We start from the raw sequence: 25,224 nt of genomic DNA on the forward strand, positions 1-25,224 counted from the left end.
AAAATATAAAATTATTTTCCTGGAGATTACAAATTCATAGCCTTCAACTTCAAATAGGACTTCAAAGCTAACCCAACAGCCCTATGTTTAGATAGTTTTCTGCTAGAAGGGATGGGATGTTCTTTAGGGCAGAGCCTATGCCTTACTCACCTTTTACTCTCCCCTCCCCCTGCATCCCCACATCCCGGTGCTTAGCACACATCATTCACTAAATAAAAATTGCTACAGGAAGGAAGGACCAGTAGACAGAATGACTTAGGGCAGGGACTGAACAGATAAAAGCTTTATGTAGCAGCATAGTAACTAATTTAAGAATTTAAAAAACGTTACACACATATCAAAGACTTTCTCAAGAAACTTTATACTTCAGCCTATTAACTTGTCTACATAGTTATTCTGAACTAATAAGAAAACTTCAATCTTCTATTTTGTTTTGCTATACAGTGATTAAAAAGCCAATTACCTGAGATAAAAATAGCAACAACAAAAAATCTATAGATGAGCCAATGTTCAAATTAATGGTATAATTTCCTAAGCTAGAACCCTTTGCTCTCTCCATCCAGCTCAGAAACTGCCTGACATCACTCTTCTCAGTATCCTCATTATCCTTGCTATACACAACAGACTTATATCTAATCTTGGTCCATTACAAATACAACCTCTAACTGCATATGGGCATTCAGCTTTCTGTTTGAAATCTCTGTATACTCAGCTGATCATGCATACTCTGTTAAATGTCCTCTGTCTTAAATCTCAACTTTTCCATTTATATATCTTTAAGTTTGTCCCACAATCCCTTTGTTCTCCTCTCTTTTGTTCTGGAGCTAAAGGATACCTATATTAGAGATACAAGAACTTGTACACATTATATTCTCACACAATACTGTCTAACATATTAGTTTTATCTAAATACATATCCTTTCAATACATATTCCCTATTTCTTGAACAACAACATTTTAATTCCCTGACAACTGCCTTCAACTTCATTCACTTCGGAATTATGAGTCACTCAAAATGCAAAATTTCCATTTGAACCATGATTCTACTCTCAGAATTCTTTAATATAAAACATAAAAATACATGAATACTATGCTTTACGTGAAACGAGGAGAAAAAAAAGTCATGTGTCACAAAGAAAATAGTTTTATATTAATATGCAAATATAAAATTTATTTTTACATATAATTAGGAAGAGATATAGACATCTAGCTCTCATGAGAGATATAATATTAAATGAAATGTTTCTTATACACATTAAAAACAGAAAAAATACTCCTGGGGGAAGTCATATAAATTCTATGAAGTTATTTTAATTTAAAATAGATCTGCAAATATCTGGAAGTCAGGTAAAACTACGTTAAGGCCCAAATGCTGACAAATAATAAACATTCTATTAAACTGTTAAGTCACCACTACCTTTCCCATACTTCAGCCAAAGTAGTTAAAAGATCCAAATTATTTAAACCGAAGCTAGATAAAATTACTTTACACTATAATTCTGAAAGTTGTTTAGAATCACTATCCAAGAGCATACCAAAAATAAGATTAACAATGGTCACTCATTAAGAGAAAGGGAAGTCAAAGCATTCTAATCTAACTTAAAAGTTTCTTCAGTTTAAAAAAGAATTACTAACAGAAGAAAATATACTCACCTCTTCGATTAACTTTTCATTTGGTGATGATGTGCAAAGACAGACAAGGTAAGTTTGCTTAAAACTACCTTTTGTACCAATCTCTGGATGGTCAGAACACAGCTTTGCTAGAGCAGTTGCTTGACTTAACTGATTTGTTTTGATTAGATGTTTAATTCTCATATCCAACAAGATGGGACCCTCAAAAGCTAAAAATTCATTCACTTTAAAAAACAAGACATAATATATTATTAATATTTAGTAATAATTCATTTGCAATAAAATACTTATCAGGAGTATATTTTTTAAAAGCATAGGAACTACCCATTAACATTTGGTAATAATTCGTCTGCAATATAATACTTAAGAGGAATATTTTTTTAAAGCACAGGAGCTACCCCAACCCTTCTTTGCAATCAACTATTACTATTACATGGTTATAACAAAATACTTGACCTTATAAGTAAAATGATATTATATAGCTAACATTTAAAAATTGCATTAAATACTTTTTGCCCCGAGAGTACCATTTAGAATGAGGTGAATTAACTTCTTGATGATAAAATAATTTCACATTAAATTCTAATAGTCAATGTTATTAAAATTATACTACTCCATCCTTACAACTCCCCTCTCCCCCCCTCATTTATTCTTGAATACCAGGAGTTAGCATCCTTAGAAATTTGCAGTACTAGGGCATTACATACTATATAGACAATCACAAAAGGATGTTTGGATACTCTAGGAAATGAGATTCAACTAAAATTGTGTTTCAGTACTAATGATTGAAGTCTATCTTGCTTTAATAAGTGTTTTAGAACAAATTAAGACATAAAAAATTAAAAGGTGGGGGGAGTCTGCTAGAACTTCTGTTTTTTTTTTAAACATCAATCAGTAAACCTCAACATTTGCTTAAGTACCACTTAAGCATCATACATTTTATTCTTTTAATTTCCTACTGCTCATTTGATCCACTAAAAATAAGAATTTCATTTTTTTCTATTTGTGAAGAATTTAAATTTTAACAAATACAAGTTTAAATTTTTCCCTAAAGTTTTCTTTACCATGATGAAAATCATAATGAAAAATTTATTTGGTGATGGCCAACTTGAAACCTTTGGAAGGCTTTTAGTAATAAAACTTTAAATGCCCTTTAAATAAAACACACAATTTCACTACTTATGAACATACTGGAAGATATGTCTAGTATGTAATTTGCACATTAGAAGATGAAAAATGAGAGATTCTCTTCCCTTCTTTATTCTTTGCTACCCTCTAGTGTCTATAAGATAGTATGATCAATGCTCCTCAGTATTAAACCATGACCATATAAGCTATGCCAAATTTCATCTTTTTCTTGATAACTAGACCTTTATACCTGCTACTCTATAATCTTTACATTAAACTAAACCAAAAAGTATAAAGACTGAAAACAATGTTTATAAATGCCTAACTCTCTGGTACCTCTGACTATATGTCTTACATATACATGGCATTACTTTTCTTTCTTCAATATCACATGATCCTATTAGGGTCAATTGCAGTTCACTATCAAAGCAAAATGTGTAAAGGTTTTAAATAAAAACTTTAAGTAAAGTTAAAATAAAGCTATCCTAGCTATAAATAAATCACACACTTGAAAAAACAGCTTTAGTTTCCTAATACAATAGTTCTCTCAAAAGGAAACTCTGATACAAAGTCTGGGAATTATTTCAAATACTCCCACAATAATTCATAATCAATGAACTCTGAAGATCATGCAAAAAATTATTTACAGGTGCCAAGTATTTAAAAAAACTGATGACAATCTTAACAGGAGAACTGCAAACAGTCCCTAAAATCTCAAATAGCAGCAAGTAAGTTAGAATGACAGATTGTGCAAAATAATTTCTGTGCTAACTTGGTATTTAAGAGAATATGTGGTAATATAAATTTCAAAAGCATAGTTGTGTTTGTTTTTTAACATGGGAAACCACTGCCATACTTAGGGCAAAACTGATTTCAAAGAAATACAGAATATTTCCATATAGGTCATTCTGTCCAGCTCCAAGATTTGGCAGATGAGTAAACTGAGGCTCACAGAAGGCAAGTGACTTCCTAGGTTCATAAAGCCAGTTAACAACAGAACCAGGACCAGAATAATGGAATCTTCTAATTTCCAGCTTTATACAGTGGTAAGAGGAGAAAAAACAAAATCTCATTTGACTACTATATCTAATTAGAACAAGTCTATAGCAGTGAAGACAAAAAGTATAAAGACTGAAGACAAAGTTTATAAATGCCTAACTCTCTGGTACCTCCTGAAGAAGTATTTTAAAAGGAAAAAAATACGTATTCTGAAGCTCATGATTCAAATAGATCAAAAGTAGATTACATTCTAATACTCAATTGAGAACCTATCCCATCCTCCCTTGTCCATTTCTCTTCAACTGCTTTATCTCTCCTCCCTTTTCTTCCATATCTTTCTCTACTTTGCTCCAATCCAGAACATGTTTTCCTTTAGACTTATAATACCACATCAAAGACTCCCTCTTTTAGAGCTTGCCAGATTTATTTTAAAAGTTTTATGATTTTTATCCTTCAGTAGCTAGTCAATGAACAATCTGAAAAGAAAATTAAAAAAATTCCATTTACAATAACAGCAGAGAGAATACTTAGGAATAAACTTTAACCAAGAAGATGAAAAATTTATACAGTGGATCCTATAAAATACTGATAAAAAAATTAAAGACACAGTAAATAGAAAGATCCCAAGCTCATAGATTAGAAGACTTAATAATGTTAAGAGTTACAACTACCAAAAGCAATCTACAGATTCAATATTATCCCTATAAAAGTCACAATGGCATTTTTCGCAGAGATAGAAAAATTTATCCTACAATTATAATCTCAAAGGACCTCAAATAGCCAAAACAATTTCAAAAAAGAACAAAGTAGGAGGTCTCACACTTACAGGTACAGTAATCAAAACAGTATGGCACTGGCATAAAGATAGACATATAGGTAATGCAATAAAATAGAAAGCTCAGAAATAAACCCTCACATGTATGGGCAAACGATGTTCAACAAGGGTGCCAAGACCACACAATGGAAAAAGGACAGTCTTTATAACAAATGGTGCTGGGGAAAGGATATCCGCATGCAAAAGATTAGAGTTGCACTCTTATCTTACCTACACCACATAAAACATTCCAAATGGATTAAAGACCTAAATGTAAGACCTAAAAATATAAACTCCTAGAAGAAAACAAAGGGGAAAAGTTTCAAGACACTGGATTTGGCAATGATTCATTGGATATAACATCAAAGGATAAGCAACAAAAACAGACAAATGGAATTACATCAAACTTAACTTTGTTGCATCAAAACAGGAGACAGAATCAACAGAGTGAAAAGGCAATGTACAGAATGGGGGAAAATATTTACAAATTATACATCTGGTAAGGGGTTAACATCCAGAATATATAGGGACTCCTACAACTCAACAACAAAAAATAAAATCCTATTAAAAAGTGAGCAAAAGACTTGAATAGGTATTTCTCCAATGACATACAAATGACCAATAAGCATATAAAAAGATGCTTAACATCACTAATCATCAGAGAAATGTAAATCAAAACAGTAAGATATTAGCTCACACCCATCATAATGGCTACTATCAAAAAAACAAGTGTCTGTGAGGATGTGAAGAAATTAGAACATTTCTGCACTATTGATGGGACTATAAAATGCTGCAACCTCTATGGAAGAACCTGAAGTTCCTCAAAAAATTAAAAAAGAACTACCAAATGATCTAACTATCCCACTTCTGGGTATGGACTCAAAAGAATTGAAAGGAGGCTATTGAAGAGATATCTGCATGCTCATATTTACAGCAGCACTCCTCACAACAGCCAAGAGGTGGAAGCAATTCAAATGCCCATCAACACATGGATGAATAAACAAAATGTGGTATATACACACACACACACACACAATAAGCTATTATTCACCCCATAGAAAGGAAGGAAATCCTGTCATATTCTACAATATGGAGGACATTTGGCTAAGTTAAATAAGCCAGTCACACAAAAAAAGTAAATATGGTATGATTCCATTTATATGAGGTATAAAGTAGACAGTCATAAAAACAAAAAATAGAATGCTGGTTATCTAGGGTCTGGAAGTGGAGGGTGGGGGAAAAGGGAAGTTGTTTTGCTATACAATTTTACTTTTGCAATATAAAAAAGTTCTGGAGATCTGTGTACTTCACACCAATGAACATACTTAACACTATTAAACTGTACATTTAAAAATGATTAAATTATACATTTGATTGTTATGTGCTTTTTATGCATTAAAAAAAACAATTCAGCAATGTTAGTCAAAAAAATCCAGCCCTGGCCAGTGTGGGTCAGTTGGTTGGAGATTATCCCATACATGAAAGGTCACTGGTTCAACTGCTGGACAGAGCACATAACTGGGTTGTAGGTTCAATCCCTGGTCAGGGTGCATATGGGAGGCAATCAATCGATGTTTCTCTTTCTCTCTCTCTCAAATCAATGGACATGTCCTTGGGTGAGGATTATCAAAAAATTCTAAATTTGGAACTTTAATAAAAACACAACATTTCAAGCTTTAGGTCAGTGGTTCTTAACCCCACCTGTACAATAATCTTAAACATCTAGAAAGTACTAATGCCTACAGCTCACACATAGGCTCTAATTAATTGGACTGAAGTAGGCCTCCAGCACTAGTGTGTCTAAAAAACTCTCCTGGTGATTTAAGCACAGCCAAGATTGAGACAAATGTTCTAGCTAAGTATATTTCATTGTCAAAATTACCAGTTATAGATAGTCTTAATATTCACCCACCTCTTACCCTTTCCTGAGGACCATATTACATTTATAAGAAAGAGAAGTTTCACTTAAAGATTTCAGAATTTCTTAAGTCAAGTTGCTTGCTTTTTTACTAAGTCTGAAATTTTATGGTTATAACTGATTATGGTAAACTCCATGATCATAAATGATTTTTAGAAACAATTGATATAAAACATAATTTTTAAAGATTAAATATTTCATATCCTAGGTCTACCTAGTTAGCATGTGACACTAAAAATTTTTTATGTGAAATAACAATTATTAGTAATTAAATTCTGATATAGTTATCCATATAAAATTATTATTAACTAGAGGCCTGGTGCATGAAATTCGTGCGGGGGGGGGAGGGGGGGGGCGGCGGGTGTTCCCCCTCTCAGCCCAGCCTGAGCCCTCTTGCAGTCCAGGACCCCTTACTCCTTACTGCCCACCTGCTCACTGCTCCTTAGCGTTGCCCCAGAGTCAGGAGAGGTTCCTGCTGCCGCCGCTGCTGCGCTCACCAGCTGTGAGCCCAGCTTCGGGCTGAGCAGCGCTCCCCCTGTGGGAGCACACTGACCACCAGAGGGCAGCTCCTGCGTTGAGCATCTGCCCCCTGGTGGTCATTCTGCTGTAAGGGTCGCTTAGGCTCTTATTATATATTTTAAAATCATTTTTAGAAAGAATAAAAATTTGGGGGTCACTATGCTTCTATTTAATTATATAACAGAGTATAATGAATGTTAACAAAATATAAAATAAATACAAAACATGTCATCAGCCTGAAATTGGACAGAGACTACTTTTATAAGCTTACTGCTGTTAAGTTCTATTAGCTTAATTCTATCCAGAGTTGCTGATCCTTAAGGATCTAAGGGATCTACACAAGTAAGAGACAATATAACTTAGTAGTCATTTTTAAAAAAAACCTAAAATGGTCAATTTACTTACGTTTTATAAGAAGACAATGTCAGTTAAGAACAAAGAAAGAGAAACAAAGCAAAGTGAAATGTGAAAAAGGAAAGATAGAAAGGTTAGGAAAAGTGTATTTCTAACAGTTTTAATACATACTCTATAAAGGTGCTCTTTTAGTGACTTTGTGTAAGAAATGTCCTAACACAAAAAACATTGTCAATTTGGAAACAGCCCAAGCGCCATCAGTAGATAAGGCAATAAAAAAGCTGTGGTACATTTACACTATGGAATGCTATGCAGCTGTAAAAAAGAAGGATTTCTTACCCTTTAAGACAGCATGGAAGGACCTGGAGAATATTATACTAAGAGAAATAAGGCAGTCAGAGAAAGATAAGTATCACATGATTTCATTTATATGTGAAATCTAATAAACAAATTATACTGACAAACAAAATAAATCCAGAGACATGGAAGCAAGGAACAGACTGACCTTCAGAGGGAAGGGGGGAGGGGGTGCCAGGAAGAGAATAACGAAAGAATTTATGTGCATATATACATAACCCATGGACACCGTGCGGTGAAGGCATAGGGGGGAGGCTGTGAGGTAGAGGGGAGGAGTCAATGGGGGGGAAAAGGGGGATATCTGTAATACTTTCAATAAAAATAAATTTTAAAAAACAAACCCCAAAACATTGTCAATAGATTTAAGTCTAGGTCTCAAAGTCACCCCTTTAGGAATTCTATATATAAACAGGTAAAGATAGATACACACACACACACACACACACACACACACACACACACACACACACACCATATATATGTAACAAAAAGTATCCAAGAGTGAAAGGACTGGAGATTTACTATCTGAAAGCAAATGTAGCTGTGCATGTAATAATCAGATCTGGCCTTGAAAGTATAAGTTATCACTTGCTCCATCTTCTCATCTTTTCCACCTTTCAGATATCATTACATCTTGTGTATATTAATCTATAACAATAAAAGCGTAACATGCTAATTAGACTGGACCGCCAAATGACCAGACGTTATTCCAGACGTCCTTCCAAACGAAGCCTCCATGGTGGGGGCCGAGGCAGAGGCAGTTAGGGGTGATCAGGAAGGCAGGCAAGCAGTTAGGAGCCAGCGGTCCTGGATTATGAGAGGGATGTCCGACTGCCGGTTTAGCAGGGTCGGGCCTAAACCAGCAGTGAGACATCCCCCAAGAGGTCCCGGATTGCGACAGGTTTCAGGCTGGGCTGAAGGACCCCCTCCACCCCTAGCCCCGTACACGAATTTCGTGCACTGGGCCTCTAGTATCTGATAAACAAGAAAGCAATTTTTCCATGTTCACTTTAAAAATGTAAAGTTTATTACTGAAATAAACACTTATTTTCTCATAAAATTCTGAAGTAGATTTATAAGCACTATGAAAAGCTTAAGCTTTAGAAATTTCTTTTGAAAATGAAGTGGAGGGGAGGGGAGTTATAGGGCTTTTAGATTCAAGAAAACACTGGCAAGTGATAAAAATACAATTTTTGCAATTGCAGATTATCCCAATATATAAGTAGAAAGGGCTGAAGAGGTTCAGTGTGACTGTAATAGAGAGCTCTCTCAGAATTTAGATTTTCAAATGATGACATGTAGAAGGAAAAGCAGGCTCAGGACCAAGGATACACTGTGAGTATGCAAAACATTATTAAAGCTAAGGCCAAGATGAATCCTAACTCACCAAAAATGTTGAGAAAAATCAAACTGGTGGAGGTGAGTAACTTTTGAGGAAAAAAAGACCTGCTGACTGGGTCTGATGATCTATTACTTATGATGACAGAGAAAAAGAAAAATTTCTCTATTTTTTTATGGTGGTTCTGATAATAAGCTTTACACTGAGAAGGGTAGAACAATGGAGCAAATGAAAACAGATGGTAAAATGTAATTTTCAAAATGGGGCTAAAGGTACATTTTGCAAAACTGTAGACTAGAGGAATAGATATAATCCTAAGTCTCCAAATTAATTATACTAAAAACATGGCTTGTGATTGTTCAGTAAAAGAAGTGTGACTGTGAAGAGCCAAGGAGAGTCACTAAACATAAATTAAGTCACACTTCACAAAAGTTATCTCAAAATGATCACACACCCAAATGAAAAATGCAAAAGTATAAAACTTACAGGAGAAAAATATATGACATTTAAATAAAATGCCAAAAACATGGAAAACATTGGTAAGTTGGACTCCATTAAAATTTAAAACTTCTCTGTTACACACATTATTTAAAAAAAGGATTAGCCATAGGGTAAAAGAACATATTTGCAAAACTTATATCTGATAAAGTACTTGCATCCAAAATATACAAAGAACTATTAAGAATCAACAAGAAAATGAACAAACCAATTAAAAAATAGGCAAAAAAATGTCTGAACATATGCCTCACGAAAGATATCCAGATGGCAAAAATGCATGTTAAAAGATGTTCAATATAATTTGTCATTATAGAAATACAAATTAAAACAACAATGTGTTATCAGTACACACCTATTAGAATGGCTAAAATTCTAAAAACAGACAATACTGGTGAGGGTGTACAGTAACACTAACTCATTTCATTGCTGGTGAGAATACACAATGGTAAACCACTTTTTAAAACATTTTTATTGATTTCAGAGAAAGAGAAGGGAGAGGGAGAGGGAGAGAGAGATAGAAACATCACTGAAAGTAACACATCAATTGGCTGCCTCTTGCATGCCCCCTGACAGGGAACTGAACCAGGGATTTCTCAGTTTAAGGGTCAATGCTCAACCACTGACCCACACCAACTGGGAAGGTACAGCCACTTTTCAAGAGAGTTTAGTAGTTTCTTAAAAAACAAAACATAGTCTTACCATATGATCTAGCAATCATACTCCTAGGTATTTAACCCAATCAATGTGAAAACTTATGTCCATATAAAAATCTGCATGCAACTGTTTACAGCTTTATTCAACCACCAAAAACTGGTAGTAAACAAGATGTCCTTTCCTAGGTGAACTGATAAACTGTGATACATTCATACAATGGAATATTATTCAGCAATAAAAAGGAATGTGATGTTAAGCCAAAGACATATATGAATGTTAAATGCATATTGCTAAGTGAAAGAAACTAGACCAAAAAGGCTTTAATTATGACAGTCTCAAAGAAAAGATGGTGAACAGGTCAGGAACTGTCAGGTGTCCAGGAGAAAGCTAAGTAAGCGAAGCAGTTGATTTTCTTAGAGCAGTAAAACTATTCTGTAGGATACTGTAATGGTGGATACATGACACCACATGTTCGTCAAAACCCATAGAACTTTATAGCATAGAGGGAATCCTAAGGAATGGAAATTTTTTAAAAAATTATTTAGGAGGTCTGGGGAGCCCAGGATAGAATGTAAAATATGTCAAAAGAATCTAATTGTATTACCAATGTTATGAAAGAATTTCCCTGAAAGAGGTGGGGGAAAAAGGTTCTTATTCTTACCTAACTAACTTTGGATAAGTGAACTCTATAAAACGGTAAAAGAAAGTGTATGTAGCAAAACTGATTAAGTATATGGATGGTCAATAGGAGAAAAAGACAATCTGAAAAGACCACATACTGTATGATTCCAATTATATAACACTTTGTTGAAGTGAAGGTTATAGGGTAAGAGGAGGATGCTAGAATGATCAATGTGGTATGGATTACAGTTAGAGACATCAGTATATAGATATGGCTAGTTACACATAGAAATTTATAGATATGTGTACATATACAGATTAGTATACCAACATATGTTTTCTTGCCTTGTCTACTGAGAGGTCCTAGAAACAAGTTCATCCCAGTATTAATGAGAACACCCAGTTACCAGGTTTTGGTATCTAATACTATTCTCAATAAAAGAAACTAGGGTTTCTTGGAGAAACTGCTGATTTTAGAACTGGGACAGGAAATATGTAAGATTAGCCTGAAGCATCTTGTAGTACCAGAAAGCAAGGATGTATGCAAACAAAATATAACTCATAATGATGGGGCTATGTCAAAGGGGCACAGAAGTTAACTCAGAGTTCCCAATGGCCAAAGCTGGAACAACTGGGGCAACAAAATAAAGTAGTACTGGATTATGACCAAGTATAATAAGTATCCAAAGAATCCTCATGAATATAAATGACTAAGTAAATAAATGGAGACAAAAAGACAAATCTCCTGTGTAGAATTTCAAATAATCTCTGTAGATACTGCCCCCCACCCCCTCAAGGCAATGGAACTTAATTCTCTGCCTTTTAAGTGTGGGCTGCATATAGTAACCTCCTTTCAAAGAGGACAGCATAGAAAGGGGGGGGGGGGGAATAGTATCTTCATAGTGGAAAACCTGACAAACATACTATCTACGCCAGGTGATCAAGTTTAACATCAACAGTCAAAAGTAATATGGACAGTATGCATCCTAGATATAATGTAGTGACAATGGCACTTTACCTCTGTGATCTTCCTCCCCCAAACCCACAAGCCCAGTTCTAATCACGAGAGCAACATCAGACAAATCCCAATTGAGGGACATTCTACAAAATACCTGACCAGTATTCCTCAAAACTGTCAAGGTCATCAAAAACAAGGAAAGTCTGAAAAACTGTCACAGCCAAGAGCAGCCTAAGGAGACATGATGACTAAATGTAATGTGGAATCCTGGATGGGATCCTAGAACAGAAAAGGGACAATAGGTAAAAACTAAGGAAATCTGAATGAAGTATGGACTGTTAATAATAAAGTATCAAATATCAACTTATTGTGACAAATATATCATAATAAGATATTAATAGGAAAATGGTTGTGGGAACTCTTCATAATTTTTCTATAAATCTAAAATAAATAAAAAGTTCATTTAAAAATAATAAATTAGATCAGACTAACCTCAATATTAAACAGTCTAACTTGACAGAACTTTAGCCAAATAGTTTTCATCAAATCCTTATAGACCAAAATGAGAAGCATGGGACAGACATAAGAAAAAATAGTTGTGTTTGATGAAGCAATAATAAAAAAAAATTGATTAAAGGACTGAAGGCAAGGACGATTTCTGTAAGTATCACAGGGACTAGGTATTCTGGATATGATCTTTTCATGATTATTATCAAGGACTTGGATGCTAACAGAATATACACTAATAACTCTGCTAATTAGAGGAAACTGAAAAGGATTCTGAATAACAAATCAAGATTTAAAAGGATTTTGACAAGTTACAGAGACAGAATAAACCTTATTAAAGAGTGAAATTGAAGAGAAAAAAAAGTAATACCCTATGTGCCAAAAGACAAAGTATAAAAATGTAAAGAATTTAAAATAGTAGCATTTACTTTAAATGTGTGTGTGTATGGTTTTAGTGACCTCGTTGAATTTTGAGAAAGATATGGCTACCCCAAAAGACAATGTCATCTTAAGTCAATACTAAGTATAAATTATTAGGATGAAGGAGAGAGAGTACCAATGGCAGCTCATATTTAGGGTACACATCAAGTTCTGAGAATTACACATTAATGAGACCACCAACAAAATCTACTCAAAAATTAGGTATCATGATTGTAGATTTAAAAGCATGCCACACCAGGAAGGCTCTTAGTCTACAAAAGAAAAGATGACTAAGTGTTGACATGATGGCAATCTTTAAATATCTCAATCGATATGGTGCAAAAAGAGGGACTTATACTCTTGTTCAGTATGGCTTTAGAGGTAACACTAGATCCAAAAGATGTAAACTCTAAGAATATGGTTTTCACAATGACTATTTTCTAATAGAGGGCTAAGAACGGACTGAACTACACAGTTACCATTCTCTAGAAATATTCAAGCAAAGGCCAATGTATTTATCAGTTATGTTTCAGAAGGGAGCAAAAATTGAGTTTAAAAAAATGAGTATTCAGTTGGTCTTTCCAATCCCAAGATTATGATTAAAGAAAAGTACAAGTAATATGAAAGCCTAAAGTTCCTGTGATATTCAAAGGCCATCTACTTGAATTATGTTGGTCTAGTAATTAGAGTTACCTTATTCTAGGAGGCTAACATCTTAAAATGAAACCAGCATTTTAAATTTTGAGTCATGCCCACCCCCAATCCCAAAAAGATTTCTTGGTTTAGCTGCATTTTAGTAGGTCTAAAATCAGTAAAAATAAATAAGTAAGTAAGTAAGTAAGTAAATAAATAAATAAATTATATATATATGTGTATATATATATATATATATATCTTTGCCCATCTGACATAAAATAGGTCTAATTTCGATTAATTCACACCTGATGGCTATTGCTGTGTTGGCTGTTGTAATTTTTTAATTTGACCATCTAAGGGAAAAGAAGTCAGTGCCCCTGCCTAAATAGTCAGGTAGTGCATGTTTTAAAAGTTCTTGCAGCACACTGGTGTGCCTCTTGTGGCATACCAGGGTGCCACAGCACACCAGTTGAAAATCACTGAAATACTATATCAAAACTCAAAGACTTCACTATAAACTAATGAGCTATATCTACTGACATGTACTTCTTAATCTCTGAGCTCTAGCTCCTCTCTTCAAAGCTGCTATAGGTTAGATTAAGTTAAACCAAGGGGCTGAATATCTATAATAATAAAAGCATAACATGCTAATTAGACCAGACATCCTTCCAACGACCTTCTAGACAAAGCCGGGACTGTGAAGGAAGCCCAGGTCCCGGGTGCTGGAGAGAAGCCTGAGTCCTGGGTGCCAGAGGGAAGCCAGTGCCGGCAGCCGAGGGAAGGAAGGCCTACTCTTGGACGAATTTTGTACATTGGGCCTCTAGTATAATATAAAAAGCTAAAAGTTCCTTTTGATTCATCAAATTTGAAAATGTAAATAAATTAGCACGTGTGTGTAAAATGTTAGTTCCTTCGACTTTTTCAAAGAAGGAAATGAATAATTTGTGTAATTATACATAAAATAACTCCCACCAAAGAAGCATTCTAAATAACAGAGAACAAAGTAAAGATTATGGCTGCAAAATTCCTCGATCATATATTTCTCTGGTTGCTTCATGAGTTGTATGAAAGTCTGGCTATCTACAATCCATCTGCTATTGTAGAAACTCCTCTTGGTTGCATAATCCAAATTATCCCAGTGGCTATATCAGGTGAAGACCAAGAAATAAAGCAGCACAGAGATGGGCAGACATTTGTTAACAGAAACAACATTGGGCACATTTAAACAGGAAATGGAGTGCACTTTCTTTTAAAATAAATTTTAAATCTCTGCTAAGGTGAAAGTTTCATTTTCCTACTTTAGCATAATGTGTGAGTTTGGCAAAAATGCTCTTCAGACAAAAAAAAAAAAAGGAGTTAATTCCTTTTTTATTAATCCCCACCTGAGGATATAATTTTATTGATATTTTAGAAAGGGAGGAGAAAGGGAAGGAGGGCAAGGAAAGGTGGTAGGGAGAAAGAGAGAGAGAAGAACATTGTTTGCCTCCCATATGTGCCCTGACCAGGAATTGATCCCGTAACCTTTCGGTGCATGGGACAACACTCCAACCAACTGAGCCACCTGGCCAGGGCAAGGAGTTAATTCTTTATTTAAACTAGATGAAATTTTATTTTATTAAGTTCAACAGGGCATATTATAAAAAGAAGTTAAAGATCTCATTTCAATTCCTGCTTTTGCCTCACATCAGTGGCAATGTGATACAGAAAATACAAGTAATCTTTCTGAGCCTCCACTTTCTGATCTGTAAAACAGAATAAAGAGCCTACCTTTTTCATAGGATCATTGTGAAGGTTAAATGAAACCATGCATATTAAAGGACATTTAAAACTGTTAAAAATTATACAATGTAATTTGATATTAATATATTACATCCAATATTTTTAAAAGTTGAGAACATTAGAAAATATAATTTCATTATAGCAAAAAAACACAACAACATAGTGTTATTAATATAATGGAAAGAAAACTAATATGCCAAAGGCAAAACAAAACAAAATACTAAGATTCTCAACTTTTAAATGTTCTTCTTATTATTTTAAGTAATGAGTGTCTATTCTTTATTTCTCTAAGGTATGGAGAACACTGTAGCTAATCTGTGGATATCCACAAAGGAAGGGGGTACTAAATAAACTTCTTATGAAAATTTAAAAAACAGATAACATTGCTATAAACTATCAGAAAAGCAATGGAGCAATGGTAAGAAGGGAGGCCATGTAGGAACAACCAGCTTGAAGAGAACTTTGGAGATTAGCAGGGAAGCCTTTCAGTAAATATCAAAGTATCAGAAGCGTTCAGAAGCAATGGGCTATTTATACTCCCTTCTCAGAGCCTTCATAATTTGCTATCATATTGCAAAATACTTAGACTCTGCAATCAATCAACAGGAAAAGCTGCAATAAACAATGGAAGCAGCTTATTTAATTCTCTAATTTAATACCTTGGGAAAGATTAGAGTGAAAGCTGGGCACTTTCCAAAATAATCTCAAGTACTAAAGACAACAACCGTGCCCTTCTTTGTGATATATACAATTTTTGTACTCTGAACATTGTTATGCATATTAGTGATTTAGCCATCTACTTCCAACAGGATACCAGCCAGTCTGAGTTTAACTGGAGTCTTTATTGCCGAACTCATACAATAACAACTAAGTTGGATAAAATAAGACTGAGCAATAAGCTGCTTGAGAAACAATACTAATCTTAGAGACAGAAGACTTGAAAGTTCTAGCACTAATTTTGTATTCTATTTTCAAGAAAATAATTTAACTACCCTATTTCAGCATCTCCATCTGTCAAGTAAGTTAGATATTAAATATAAGCCAGATTGCCACCTATCAGGATGTTGTAAAAGGAATACCTCTGTTAAAGAGATGTTAGGGGGGAAAAAATTAGTTTCTCTGTAATGATATGATTGTAAAGTCCTATAAATACATCTTTCCCCCAAATAAAATAAAAATGAAGGGCCTCAACCATCTCAGATAAAATGTAATTAAATGATCCTTGTTTGGAATATCTTGAGATGAATTATATCAAAACAATTTTAAGTACTTAATTTTCTCTGGTCTAATGATTCTTTTTTTCTCTTTTCTCGCTCTCTCTCTCTCTAGAAAATTTACCTTTATCCTTATCCAATGGTTCCTGGGAAAGAATAGTGCACAGTACCGGGTTTTTCCACACCCCAGTCTCTTGAGCTAGAGTAGCTAAAAAATGCAATTCACAGCTGCCATTCTCCATCAGCTTTTCATGAGCTACCTATAAATATTAAATAAACATCCAAAGAATTACAACAGATTTTTAAAAGCAAGCTTATCAGGCTTTAAATATAATACTAAACTTTTGAAAAATAAGACTTTTATCTTCAAATTCTCATGCCACATTACAAAGTGCTAAATTCCTTCTGGCCTTTAAAGTCAAATCTCAAGGATAAGCATTATATTATTATAAATTTTAAATAAAAACAATGTATTTTTATAAATAAGTCCATATTAATTTTTCTCCAAAATCTAAACCAGGAAGAGCAAGGTTATTTCTCAAGGAAGTTATCAAAATACCCATAGTGTAAAAGACCTTACACATTTACATCCCGTGTTAGTAAAAAAATTTTCAAAAACTTCTACCATTAATAAATGACAGACCTGCATCAAGGCCTAAGTGACAACTTACACATATTCCAATAAGAGACATATGAAAGCAAACCAACTAAATAAATGCATGATTTTTCATTTATTTACTACATAACCTTGGCAAAATCCTATTAAAGCTGACACGAACCTTACTTATTAGTTTTCCAAACTTTCATGCAATTGGCATATTCCATAGACCACCAAAGATCAATAATTTTTATTCAATTCAAAACTGTTTACTGAGAATTTCTATGGAGAAAGTACTAGGGAAGAGAACAACTAGTCCCGGTGTTTATGGGGCTTACCTTCTAGTCGGCTAAAAATATTTAAACAGTTGACACACAGGTAAAATGAAACAAATGCTGTTAAGTAGATATAAAATAACCCCGAGGAAACTCTAAGAGAAAAGTGTCATGGAAACTTAAAACTGCATGCTATGTTTATACAAAATAGCTATTCCTCAACACCATAAAACTTGCCCACTGCAACCATTTCAAGTGCTTTTAAAAATTTTCTTTGAGCAACTGCTGAAAATACTATAGAGGGATTTAAAGAGTTATTTCCTTCGCATTAACTCACATAAAAAAGTATCAATTAGTGCTATTGTTTTAAAAAGGAAAGTTCAGAAGTTTATCTTACAAAAAAAATTAAGTAGCATGAGGGATTCAGTAGTATATTTGTATATAAACAACTTATTTAATTCTGTGTAGAGTGTATCTGAATGCCAAACAATGAAAAGTTCTGAATTATTTACCTAAAAATAAACACATTAGGAAAAAAATCCTAAGACACAAGGAATGATATGCTGAAGCAGAAACTGCATGATCAAAAGTTAGTTGCAATGTGACAAACAGGACAAGACACTTTCATTTCAACAAACACTTTTTAAGTATCTATTATGTATATGACATAATAGAATCCAAAGGTATTAAGATATGAATCCTACCTTCAAGAATTCTGCACTTGATAGAGTTTAATGTTTAATATAAAATAGGAAAATTGCTTTCTCTAACTATATTTCAAATGCTTCTAAAATTTGAGAGTAATCCTCTTTAATACATCTCCTACAGAAAAACATAAGGCCAAAGGATACTTTAAGAACTGTGGCTAGAGAAAAAGACAACTATATTTTTGAAAACTAGCTAGCAGGAACATCTCTTTTATCCAATTGATCAAAATTTACTTGACGCTATAATATATCCAGCACAATCCAGTGCCTGAAACAAAGTTTAATGTTCTTGAAAATGCTCCAAAATAACTAAGTGTAAAATTGTGTAGTACTCATCTAAGTAGAATAAAAACCACTAAATAAAAGAAATAAAAAGCATGTGTTTTCAGCTCTAGGGAAAAAAAAGCATGTGCTTTGGAGTGAAAAACCTGGGTTCAAACAACTACTCTGTGATATTAGCTGCATAAGTATGAGAAAATAAATATTTTAGAGTATGAGCCTCAGTTTTCTCACCTTTAAAATGGGAAAAAACATACCTACCCCCACAAAGTTTTCATAAGACTTAAGTGAGAGACAAAAAAAAAGTGAGATATGTTACATTCTTATTAAGTATATTGCAGATTTTCAATATTAGTTAAACTGTCCCTTAATACAAATGAGGACATTTTCTTTTGTGTTCCCTTACTACTCTAACAAAGTCCTTTAGTTACCTGATCTTAAAGAACAGTGTATTATTCAACCAAACTACCTAAATGTGTAAATTCACTTAGGAAACATTTATTGAGCATCTACTATATGCAAAACACTAGTGTTAATAACAATAACAAGAGCAATTAAAATTTGTCGTTAGGTGTTTTCAAGTTTAACCCAATAATTTATTAAGAACAAAGAAAACTAACTTAAAATGTACCTATATTAAACCTAACAGGTAAATATTCTCACCTGCACCAGTGTCTGAAATTGTTCCCATTGTTTATCTGATAACTCAACAGGCAGACACAGTAGAAGTTCAACACAGCTTCTAAAAAACAAAACAAAAATTGGTAAAGATATATATAATTATTAAAATTTGAAGTAAGATAAAATGAATTCTAACATTATCAGTAGACATCCCATAACTAATCTATTTAAATTTAAATTATCATAAGAGCTAAGATATAAAAGTAAAACAAAAAAAGCTAAACCTAATTTTAATTTACTCAAAGGTCTACTCACAATGCCAAGCGTTCCAGAACCAGTGCTACATTTTCACATTCAGAGGTAAGATAAGGTCGGGCTTTTACATAACTTTGGATGGCCACTGTGTATACCTCCAGCAAAGGTAAGGGATCTTCTGAAGTTTTCCATTTCTCTGCATATTCAAGGAGTGTCTGTTTTGGAAGGAATAATAAAAAGTATTCAATGTAAATCAAACTACACATTGACTAATCAACTATTTTTCTTTCCTCCCTGAGAAATTTTAAAAATAATTTTTTATTTATAAAAACAAAAATTAGTTTATACTGGTTAAAATATTCAAAGTTATAAAACCATAGTCTTACTTCCAGTTCTCTTTAGAGGGGGAAAAAAAGAGTGTTAATTCATTCAATAATACATCATTTCATAAAGGCTGGTGTTAAATAGTGTAAGCATTATCTCTTTTCTACCCTAGTCAAAATGCCAGCTTTCACTCAAAATTTCTAAGATTTAAGTTATTTTAAATAGAAGACATCTGGGCAAGTAATACTAGACCAGACATGCAGTGAAGAATTTAAGAGTATTTGTTTTCTATTTTTTTGTATAAGGAATATAAAATTCAACACATAATAAATGAATCACATATAGTCACAAAAAACGTAATTTTTCAGTTAATAAAAAATTATAGCACATACCATTACTGTCTTTTATAACAAGTTTTAATATTTAAAAAATCATCTAAAGACCTTCAACAAATGTAATCAATATTAAAGACTAATTACAAGGTCAAGTGATTTTTGTAATAAAGTACTTATTTATTAAATTAAAAGCAACCCTCATTCCTTAATGAAGTACATATTTCAAATTCACCTTGTCAGAATTATCAAAAAAATAAACAGCACTTTCATGCTGTTTATCTACAGAATAAAGAGATGGAAGAAACTGCTACAGTAGTTAAATATCCACATGTTAAGATAACTACTAAAATCACGAATTACTAAAAACTATCTAAAAGATTCTAGAATTATGCTAAATGAAGTAGGGCTCTAATTAAATGTGTTTTTTCAAATATAAGACTGCCACAATTGGTCCTCTTCACACTTCATGGTTTAAGACTCATCTCATCACATGTGAAAATTCAGATGTCATTTCCCAGAAAGGATGTTATCTCGAAGGAAACTCCACAAGGGCTTGTGTCCTCTGGCATACAGAAGCAACTTAAAAAAAAACCAAAAAACAACTGTAGGTAGCTAGGAAGGAAGAAGAGACAGCAGGAAGGAAGGAAAGAGGAAATGAACATTCAAAAGAAAACACATACTGCCTTATCCTGTCTCTATTAACCTCTAAGTAGCAGAAGTAGTAAGTGATCACAGAGAATAAGGAAGAAGAAAGGAGGAACAGAAAAGGTAATCTGGCAAATGAAAGGGCAACACAATAGTCCTAGCCGGTTTGGCTCAGTGGATAGTGTTGGCCTGCAAACCAACGAGTCCTGGGTTCAATTCCAGTCAAGGGCAAGTACTTTGGTTGCAGGCTCCTCTCCGGCCCGGGCCCTGGCCTGGCCTCATGCAGGAGGCAACAAATCAATGTGTTTATCATTCATTGATATTTTCTCTGTTTTCCCCCTCTCTCTTCCACTCCCTAAAAATCAATGGAAAAATATCCTTGAGTGAGGATTCAAAAAAATAATAAATTTTTAAAAAGGGGGCAATATAATAAAAACTCACTTTCTGCATAATCATATATTCATAGAGCCCAACCCCTCCAAGTTGGACAAAAGTGCAGGTAACCTGAAGACCCAGTTCTTACAATTGGCATCTGAAGTTAGGGACACCTTGTGGTACTAAGCCCTTTAACCTGTGGAATCTGACACTAACTCCAGCTAGTGTCAGAATTGGATTGAATTGTAGGACACCTACTATTTGGTGTCAGAAGTCAAAACAATCTCTCAACAGGACTTACAAAATCTAAACAAAACTTGCCAAATGAATGGAAAAATCTGCATTCTGGGATTCTTCTGTTACTGTCCCTCTACTTCTAGGAATAAAACTGAGTATGACGTTCTATATCTAAAAAATGTTATATGAGCCCTAGCCAGTTTTGCTCAGTGGTAGTGTCAGCCATGGACCAAAGGGCCTCGGGTTCAATTCCCAGTCAAGGGCAAGCACCTCAGTTGCAATTTGATCCCAGGTCTGGGTTGGAACATGCAGGAGACAATGAATTGATGTGTCTCTCTCACATCGATGTTTTTTCTCTCTCTCTGTCTCTCCCCCTCCCTTCCACTCTCTCTCGCTCTAAAAAAATAAAATAAAAATGGAAAAGTACCTTCCGGGTTAGGATTAACAACAACAGAAAAGCAAATATCTGCCTAACTGCATAAAGCTATGAGAATTGATATTCATAACCAGCAAGTATACTGATAGTAGAGCTTACCTAGTTTTTCAAGACAGCAAGATCAGTAGAACCACTGTGAAAATGGAAGCACCCCAAACATGATTGGTTAATAAATTATGCTTTCCTCAATTAAAAGAGTTACTTATTGCCCTAGCCAGAGTAGTTCAGTTGGTTGGATTGTTGTCCTGTACACCGAAGGGGGGAAGGTTCAATCCCCAGTTGGGGTGCATGCAAGAGGCGACTGATCCGTGTTTCTCACATCGATGTTTCAAAACAGTAAGAGAGTTACAGTGGGACCTTGACTTATGAGTTTAATTCGTTCCGAGACTGAGCACCTTAAGGAGCTCATTAACTCAAATTACTCTATCAACTCAATGCAAAAAATTGGCCGAGAGACAGCTGGTATCTCAAAAAACTCGTTAGTCCGGACACTTGTAAGTCAAGGCCCCACTGTACTTATTTGTACCTACTGCCTTAATCTATATAAGGGCTTTCAGGTGGGCATCCCACGATGCTCAGACTCATTCCTTTCACAGAATTATAAAGATCATTTAATTCTGTTTTAGAGAGGAGTAATTAAAAGGTCCAGTGACCTGCACAATATTAATACAATTGGTAATTAGCAAAGCCAGGCAGTCTCACTCTCTGTGAAACATTCTGTCCACTGGCCAACAGATACTGACTGTGGTAATGTAACAGAACTATAAATACGCAGAATTACTTTACAATTACAAAGTGCCTTTTACCTATATTATTTCAATTATTCCTCATAACTCCATGAGGTTAAATACTTTTTATCCAATTTGCCAGCCACAATAGAATTAAGTAACTTGACTTCATCTGTTAAGATTATTTTAGCTAAAAGAAAATGCAACTCAAAACACTGTAACAATAAGAAAGGTTTATCGATTAGAAAACCAAGATGGCGGCATAGGTTAACGCTGGAGATTGCTGCCTCGAACAACCACTTCAAAAAACAACAAGACAGAACGGACATCATCCAGAAGCACAGGAAGGCTGGCTGAGCGGAAATTCTACAACTAGGAGGAAAGAGAATATCATACCCAGACTCAGAGGAGGCGCAGTGCTGAAGTGAAATACTAAGGTGCGGAGTGCATCCGGAGCGGGCTGGAGGCGGAGGGTGCAGTTGTTGTTTTCAATCGGGAAGAGTTTCAGACTCTGAGCTCCAGATCCGGGCGAGTCTCTAGGGACCCAGACTCAAACGGGAGAAGCGGGACTGTCTGGCTTCGGTCGGAACTCGAGGTTTGCAGCAGTTGCTGGGACTCTGTGAGGCAGAGCCCCTAGGGATGGAACTGAGAGCAGCCATAACTGCTAGCTCCGGCCCGCCCTGTAGATCCCCGGGGACCCGCCCTGCCCAAGCCCTGCACAGAGCCATTTGGCGGATAGCCTCAGGCAAACGCTAGATTAGCACCGCCCTAGAGATCCAGCACAGAAGCTCTCCCACTGCAGACACAGCGGACTCTCATAGCCAGTTAGCCTGGAGGTCAAATCACCCCCGGTATTGCCGACAACAATCAAGGCTTAACTACAACAAGACTGTGCACAAAGACCACTAGGGGGTGCACCAAGAAAGCATAAAAAATGCGGAGACAAAGAAACAGGACAAAACTGTCAATGGAGGATATTGAGTTCAGAACCACACTTTTAAGGTCTCTTAAGAACTGTCTAGAAGCCGCCGATAAATGTAGTGAGATCCTCAAGAAATCTAATGAGACCCTTGATGTTATGATAAAGAACCAACTAGAAATTAAGCATACACGGACTGAAATAATGAATACTATACAGACTCCCAACAGCAGACCAGAGGAGCGCAAGAATCAAGGCAAAGATTTGAAATGTGAAGAAGCAAAAAACACCCAACCGGAAAAGCAAAATGAAAAAAGAATCCGAAAATACGAAGATAGTGTAAGGAGCCTCTGGGACAGCTTCAAGCATACCAACATCAGAATTATAGGGGTGCCAGAAGATGAGAGAGAGCAAGATATTGAGAACCTATTTGAAGAAATAATGACAGAAAACTTCCCCCACCTGGTGAAAGAAATAGACCTACAGGTCCAGGAAGCGCAGAGAACCCCAAACAAAAGGAATCCAAAGAGGACCACACCAAGACACATCATCATTAAAATGCCAAGAGCAAAAGACAAAGAGAGAATCTTAAAAGCAGCAAGAGAAAGAAACTCAGTTACCTACAAGGGAATACCCATACGACTGTCAGCTGATTTCTCAACAGAAACTTTGCAGACCAGAAGGGAGTGGCAAGAAATATTCAAAGTGACGAATACCAAGAACCTACAACCAAGATTACTTTATCCATCAAAGCTATCATTCAGAATTGAAGGTCAGATAAAGAGCTTCACAGATAAGGAAAAGCTAAAGGAGTTCATCACCACCAAACCAGGATTATATGAAATGCTGAAAGGTATCCTTTAAGAAGAGGAAGAAGAAGAAAAAGGTAAAGATACAAATTATGAACAACAAACATGCATCTATCAACAAGTGAATCTAAGAATCAAGTGAATAAATAATCTGGTGATCATAATAGAATCAGGGACATAGAAAGGGAATGGATTGACTATTCTTGGGGGGGGGGGGGGGAAGGGGTGTGGGAGATGCGGGAAGAGACTGGACAAAAATCGTGCACCTATGGATGAGGACGGTGGGTGGGGAGTGAGGGTGGAGGGTGGGGCGGGAACTGGGAGAAGGGGAGTTATGGGGGGGAAAAAGAGGAACAAATGTAATAATCTGAACAATAAAGATTTAATTAAAAAAAAAAAAAAAGAAAGGTTTATCATATGACCAACCTATGTCTTCACTCTTCCATTGTCAGATGATGCCCCACCTAACACCCAGGTGTGTCAAGAGAGTGAAACAAGCTTCTTACCCAGGGTCAGCAATAACTGGAAGAAAAGAAGAGGCCATCTTTTCATGTGCCTCTGTTTTAGGGACAAGGAAACCTTTTCCAGAATACCCCCAACCCAATTCCCATTAGATGTCTCATCAGGTCTCAATGGCCAGAATTACATCACATACCTATATCAAAAAGTCACACAGCCATACTGGAATCCCATGGATGACTTTTTTTTTTAATCCTCATCTGAGGATATGTTTTTATTGCTTTAAAAAATTCTTTTTAATTATTTTTTTGGGGGGTGACACTGGTCAACATGAACATATAGGTTTCAGGTGTGGGTTTCTGATCTGTACGTTGCACCAAAAATAAAGAATTAAAAAAGCCACACAATTGCAGATTCAATTCCCAGTCAGGGCACATACTTAGGATGCAGGTTTGATCCCCCCAGTTGGTTGGGGTATGTACAAGAGGCAACCAATCAATATTCTCTCTCTCCCCCTCCTTTACTCTCTCTCACTAAAATCAATTAAAAACACACACAAACATATCCTCAAGGATTTTAAAAAAAAGAGTCCTTATCTAAAAATAATTAATGAGATATCATCTCACACTTGTTGAAATGGCTATTATAAAAAAGACAAGAGAAAACACAGACATATAGATCAATGGAAACAGAACAGAGACCCCAGAAATCGACCCAAGCCATTATATTCGATTAATATTTGACAGAGGAGGCAAGAGCATACAATGGAGTAAAGATAGTCTCTTCAATAAATGGTGTTGGGGAAATGGAAAGGATACATACCAAAAACTGAAACTAGACCACCAACTTAAACCATACACAAGAATAAACTCAAA

General features: G+C 35.0%; 1 protein-coding gene across 4 annotated transcripts in view; it reads right to left on the reverse strand.

Moving 5' to 3' along the window:
* ZNF292 (zinc finger protein 292) overlaps nucleotides 1-25,224 on the reverse strand; it is a 74,933-nt gene that overhangs the window by 23,894 nt on the left and 25,815 nt on the right. Inside the window, exons 2-5 of one of the 4 annotated variants that reach the window (XM_059701014.1) lie at nucleotides 19,143-19,297; nucleotides 18,870-18,948; nucleotides 16,472-16,607; nucleotides 1,654-1,856 (exon numbers count right to left, since the gene is read on the reverse strand). In XM_059701014.1, coding sequence (XP_059556997.1) covers nucleotides 1,654-1,856; nucleotides 16,472-16,607; nucleotides 18,870-18,948; nucleotides 19,143-19,297 — 573 coding nt within the window. Of the gene's footprint in view, nucleotides 1-1,653; nucleotides 1,857-11,945; nucleotides 12,055-16,471; nucleotides 16,608-18,869; nucleotides 18,949-19,142; nucleotides 19,298-25,224 lie in introns of those variants that run through there. The other 3 variants (XM_059701015.1, XM_059701016.1, XM_059701018.1) reach the window with 3 other exon arrangements.

This window comes from Myotis daubentonii, chromosome 6, assembly GCF_963259705.1.
Source record: "Myotis daubentonii chromosome 6, mMyoDau2.1, whole genome shotgun sequence".
Lineage (NCBI taxonomy): Eukaryota > Metazoa > Chordata > Mammalia > Chiroptera > Vespertilionidae > Myotis > Myotis daubentonii.